General features: G+C 48.5%; 1 protein-coding gene across 1 annotated transcript in view; it reads left to right on the top strand.

Moving 5' to 3' along the window:
* LOC145346912 (nucleolar transcription factor 1-like) overlaps positions 1-5,793 on the top strand; it is a 56,262-nt gene extending 50,469 nt beyond the window's left edge. The window contains exons 18-21 of the mRNA XM_080194792.1: positions 1,843-1,890; positions 2,726-2,794; positions 3,226-3,378; positions 3,745-5,793. Of these exons, the coding sequence (XP_080050918.1) occupies positions 1,843-1,890; positions 2,726-2,794; positions 3,226-3,378; positions 3,745-3,837 (363 nt within the window). The 3' untranslated portion in view covers positions 3,838-5,793. The remainder of the gene's footprint in view (positions 1-1,842; positions 1,891-2,725; positions 2,795-3,225; positions 3,379-3,744) is intronic.
* Positions 5,794-6,000: the final 207 nt, after the last annotated feature.

A 6,000-nucleotide genomic window follows, 5' to 3' on the forward strand; every position in this document is an offset into this window, starting at 1 on the left:
CCACTCTGTCCGTGTCCCTCATAATCTCGTACACCTCGATCAGATCAGATCACCCCTCAGTCTTCTCCACTCCAATGAAAACAACTCAAGCCTATCCAACCTCTCTTCATAACTGAAATGCTCCATCCCAGGCAGCATCTTGGTGAATCTCCTCTGCACCCCCTCCAGTGCAATCACATCTTTCCTATAATGTGGTGACCGGAACTGCACACGGTGCTCCAGCTGCGGCCTCACCAAAGTTTTATACAAATCCAACATGACTTCCCTGCTTTTGTAATCTATACCCCGATTGATAAAGGCAAGTGGCCCATATGCCTTTTTCACCGTCTTACTAATATGTACTTCCTCCTTCAGAGATTTGTGGACAAACACACCAAGACCTCGTCGTTTCACAGAATTTACAAGTTTCCTACCATTCATTGAGTACTTGTCAAATTACTCCTTCCTGTCACTTTTCAGGGTTAAATCCCATTTGCCATTTGTCCGCCTATTTGACCATTCCGTCCATATCTTGTAGCCCAAGACACTCCGCCTCACTGTGGCCAATTTTTGTGTCATCCACAAACTTACTGATCCTACCCCCTACATAGTCATCAATGTCATTTATATAAATGATGAATAACAGGGGCCCAGCACAGATCCAGTTACGTCACTGGATACTGGCTTCATCACTAAAGCAGCTTTCTGTCATCACCCTCTGTCTCCTACAACTGAGCCAATTTTGAATCCACTTTATTGGATTACCCTGGATCCCGTGTTCTTTACAAGCCTTCCATGTGGGACCTTGTCAAAGGCTTTGCTGAAATCCATATAAACTACATCGACCGCACTCCCCTCGTCTACACACCTGGTCACCTCCTCAAAAAATTCAATCAAATGTTAGGCATGACCTCCCTCTGATGAAGCCATGCTGACTCTCCCTGATCAAGCTTTGCCTCTCCAAGTGGAGATAGATTCTGTCCTTCAGAGGTTTCTCCAATAGTTTCCCTACCACTGACGTGAGACTCACTGGTCTGTAGTTCCCTGGTTTATCTCTACAATCCTCCTTAAATAGCGGCACCACATTAGCTGTTCGCCAGTCGTTGCCACCTCTCCGTGGCCAGAGAGGAATTAATCATTTGGGTCAGAGCCCCTGCAATCTCCTCCCTTGGAGGGAGTGCAGAGGAGGTTTACTAGGCTGATTCCGGAGTTGAGGGGGTTGAGCTATGAGGAGAGGCTGAATAAACTAGGCTTGTACTCGTTAGAGTTTAGAAGAATGAGGGGAGATCTCATTGAGACGTATAAGATGATGAATGGGATGGATAGGATAGAGGTGGAGAGACTCTTCCCGCTCAGAAAGGACAGTAGGACTAGGGGGCACAGCCTCAAGATAAAGGGGGGGCGGTTTAGAACGGAGTTGAGGAGGAACTTCTTCACTCAAAGGATGGTGAATCTCTGGAATTCTCTGCCCGTTGAAGTGGTGGAGGCTGCCTCGCTAAATATTTTTAAGACGCGGGTTGATGGGTTTTTGATAAGAGAGGGGATTAAGGGTTATGGGGAGAGGGCGGGAATGTGGAGCTGAGACACGACAGATCAGCCGTGATCTTATTGAATGGCGGGGCAGGCTCGAAGGGCTGGATGGCCTACTCCTGCTCCTATTTCTTATGTTCTTACCTCCTACCAGTACTGTACCCCAGTGTTATATAGTGACAGACCCGTCCCCACCAGTACTGTAGCCCAGTGTTACACAGTGACAGACCCATCCCCACCAGTACTGTACCCCGGGGTTATACAGTGACTTGTTGGACTATTTGAATTCAGTTTGTCGAGCAATAATCTGATTTTGTTTTTCATCTCTTCCAGTCTCTGAGTCCGCAGGAACGCTCTGCGTATAAGGAATATTTGACTTCAGTGAGTATTACAGAGTAACAACAAGATGAAAATCTCTCTCTAAGTTTAATTGGACCACAGAATAAGTTACAAGTTCCTCTCAGTTCTCTGTCTGTGGGGATCCTTGTCTGGCCTTTGCAAGCCATTTTGTTGCACTGGCGTGGATTCAGAGGGCTGAATGGCCTCCTCCTGTTCCTGTGTAAGACTCAAAGGGCTGAATGGCCTCTTTTAAAGCCAGGGATTTTGTCAGCCATAGGGGGAAGTGCTTGCTGATGACAGGCTGCTGTATTAACCCAGCTCTCTGGGGTCTCTCGGTGCGTTTTCACAACTCCAGTGGTGAGGGGTCAGCAAGTTGGAAACACGCTGCATGACTCGAGTGCTCCAGATTTTAAACACTCGCCGCCGTTCGTGCAGACGGAGAATGCGGGCTCAAAATCACCCCAAAGGGTTTCACAGCGTGGGGAGACACCCATGGTGTCTGTGCTGCCCATCAGGCACCTATCTCATCCAGCCCCAAACTATGATGCTGCCTTTGCCAAATAGTCAACTGCAAATCTGAGTAGAGGTGCTGGGACAGCGAGCTGTGGCTTTGGTCTAGAGGCTGGAACAGGAACTGTTTCCACCCAGTTACTGGGACCTTGCTGGGTGGAGACAATTTTGTGGCTCTCTGCCCAAAGGTGATTTCCAGTGGGTGAAAGTCTGTTTGGTTACTGCAGAGTGGAATGGATGGAGAGAATCGAACCCTTTAGGTGTGTGTGAAATCATGGGTACAGCCAGAATCTGTGCTGTGACTCTGACAGAACCCTCAGTCAAGCAGGTACTCCGAATTCAACTCTGTATTTCATTCTTATTACAGAAACGAAAAGGGGCAGCAAAGTCTGGTGGTCCCGTGGCCAAAATGAGAGCTGCCTCCCACCTCACATCGGCAAGTCACCTTCCACCATTGCACTCGCGCTCACTGAGTGAATGACACACATTCTGCTCCCTCCCGGCCTTCCCTCACCATCCCACCCCCTCACTGCCCCTTCTGTCCTCCCCTCCTCACCTCAACCCTCCTCTCCCACCCTCCTTTAGCATCCAGTCCCTCCAGCTCCCTCTGCCAACTCCCCCTCACTCACTCCTTCCTCTCACACTCGCCCCACCTCTCGCTCTCCCCCTCCCTCTCAAGCGCTCTCTCTCTCTCCCCCCCCCCACCTCGCGCTCGCTCGCTCTCTTCCCCCCCCCACCTCGCGCTCGCTCGCTCTCTTCCCCCCCCTCCCCAACTCGCGCCCTCTCTCTCTCTCTCCCCCCCTCCCTCTCTCGCGCCCTCTCTCTCTCTCCCCCCCCTCGCTCTGAATCTGTTACTTTGCTCTTTAGGATTCCTCTGACGATGAGGAGGATGAGGAGGACGAGGACGAGGATGAGGAGGATGCGGAAGGGAGCGGTTCTTCTAATTCTGATGATGATGGAGAGAATTCCTCAGCATCGTCCAATAGCAGAGGGGTGTCTGATGAGGAGGAAGATGGAGACGTGAGTTTCTGATCTGACGCCCAATCGCGATGGACTGTCCCGTGTGCTACTTGTCCATTTGCACCCCCCCTCTCCGAGTCGGGTTCCCCGTTGTCCCAAGCTGGCTGTTCAGGCTGAGCGTGGAGAGGTGGGACTGGCTGGTGTGGAGATCGCAGCAGTTTCCAATACTGTGCACACTCTGTGTCCACAAACATGAACTCGGGACAGGGGGGACGGCCAAGGAACAGCCAGGTCTTACCCAGTCTGGATCGTAAGGGAGGGAGGAGTTTATTTTGGGGACTGTCAGTGGGGAGGGGGGAAGGCGTTGGAAATGGAAGTGAGACAACGTTGACCGTTTTGTGCTTTGTTTTTTCCCGTTTATTCTAGAACGATGATGACGATGATGAGGAGGATCAGTCTAACGGCAGCAGCACCTCCTCCTCCTCCTCTCAAAACAGCTCCGATTCCGATTCTGACTGAACTTTCTCCAATCCTCCAAAAACATCAAGTGTTGAATGTTGGGAGTAGTGGAGACGCCCCTTAGTTGCGGATCCACCTGATTGAAGATGGCAGTGGTAGCTGGATTGCTAATGGTATTCAGGAGGCCTGTTGTTCTGTCCCTGTGTCCCCCCCTGCATGGAGTGTACCATGGTGCTACCACACTCGTAGACACAGCTCTCCCCTTTTCCCTGTTCAGACTGAAATCTCTGCTCCAGTGCACTGCCCTGACAGCTGTAAATACACTTCTATTTGTCATTGTGATCAGTATTTTATATTTAGAAGTAGAAAGTGAACAGTCAAACTATTATGTTTTTTAATTCTTTTAATCTCCCATCAAAGTTTCTGCATTTTTGTCTCTGACTCCTGTTTGCTCTGATCCTTGGCTGATAGGCTCCCTCTGAACCAATCACAGCTCCTCAGAAAAGGTGCCCGTAAACAGGTCCCCCCAGATCCCCCAAAACTCAGTTGGGTTTAATCCTTTCCCAGATTCCACCTTCTGTTTCACAGATAACCATTGGCCACTCTCTCTCCCAACATCTCCCAGCTCTGCACGGAGACTCCAGTTTGGAGCCCCTTAAACCTCTGCAATCCGGCTGTTGTAGGTACACCCACAGTGCTGTTAGGGAGGGAGTTGCAGCATTTTGAGCCGGCACCAGTGAAGGAACGGTGATATATTTTCAAATCAGGATGGTGAGTCTCGGAGGGAATCTCCAGGTGGGGGCATTCCCAGATATCTGCTGCCCTTGTCCTTCTAGATGATGGTGGTTGAGGATTTGGAAGGTGCTGCCTAAGGAGCCTTGGTGAGTCCCTGCAGCACATGTTGTAGATAGTACACATGGCTGTTACTGTATATTGATGGAAATGGAGATGAGATGTTTTAAAGGGAGACAACATTGACTGTTTTGTGCTGTTTTTTCCCATTTATTGAATGTTGAAGGTGGACCCTTATCCAAGGACCCCAGTTATAATCGGATGAGGGAGAGTTGTATGTTCCTGAATAAATGTTGGTAAATAAGCCAGAGACAGACTGTACGATGTTGCAGAATGCTGACAGTAACCATGATTCACTGAACAGAGGGTGAAACTGATTGTTCAGAGCGTGGTGCTAAGGGATGGCTGTTACTGGGTATTAACTGACTGGACTGTGCTGAATTGAAACAGTGGTTATGTCCCTGGACTAGAAATCCAGAGAGCCGGGTTAATGAGCTCATCAGGAAAGATGGGTTCAAATCCCACTGTGGCAACTGGTAGAATTTAAAATTAAATTAATGAATATGGAATATGAAAGCTGAACTCTGGAATAGTGACTATGAAACTATCAACTGTTGTAAATGTCCTTTAGGGAAGGAAATCTGCTGTCCTTACCTGGCCTTCACGTGACTCCAGACCCCAGCCATGTGTTTGACTCTTTAAACGTCCTCTCAAATGGCCGTGCAAACCATGGGGCAATTAGAGATGGGCAGCAAATGCTGGTGATCCCCACGTACCATGGACAAAATATAAAAAAACTTATTTTTATGTTAAGAATTTGATTGTTCCTTGCCTGAGCGCCAAACCGGGAATACTTGTTCCAGTAAGTGAAGGCCAGGAGCCGGGGATTTCTATGGTACAGTTCGATAGTTTAGAAGATTTTGGGTTTTATTTGTGGCACTTTTGTAAATGTGGAAAATGATTGACCCCAGGTCCTGGGGCTGTGGAATTTGGAGAAAGGAAAATTCTGTTACTGGAGAAATTCTTTATGTTGAAGCAGAACGTGCTGCGAAAATGGCACGAGGCGTTTGTACGATTCAAAAATTTGTAAAACATTTTTAAACTCCTGCTGGAGTTCAGTGTTGAGAATTCCATTGATTTTATCCAGACATTTGGAACGTGTGGAGATTCTGAACCAACTGAGAGCAGTCATGAACTTGGTAATAAATGTCAACTTGAAATATTTGCCTGGAGCCTGTTTTTATTTTTACTTACTTCTGGTTTCTGTGTTTTACTAAGTAAGGATAACATTTCAGGAATTAAACTACAATTGCTACTGTTCAGTATCACCCTCACCGCCCCCCAACTCCCCCCCCCCCCCCCCCCCTCCTCCAGCCGGGGAGAAAGGGTCAACTCTCAATTCATAAGGAGATAAAATTTCTCCCAGGTTTC

This window comes from Carcharhinus amblyrhynchos, chromosome 8, assembly GCF_965287045.1.
Source record: "Carcharhinus amblyrhynchos chromosome 8, sCarAmb.v2.hapA, whole genome shotgun sequence".
Classification (NCBI taxonomy): Eukaryota; Metazoa; Chordata; class Chondrichthyes; order Carcharhiniformes; family Carcharhinidae; genus Carcharhinus; species Carcharhinus amblyrhynchos.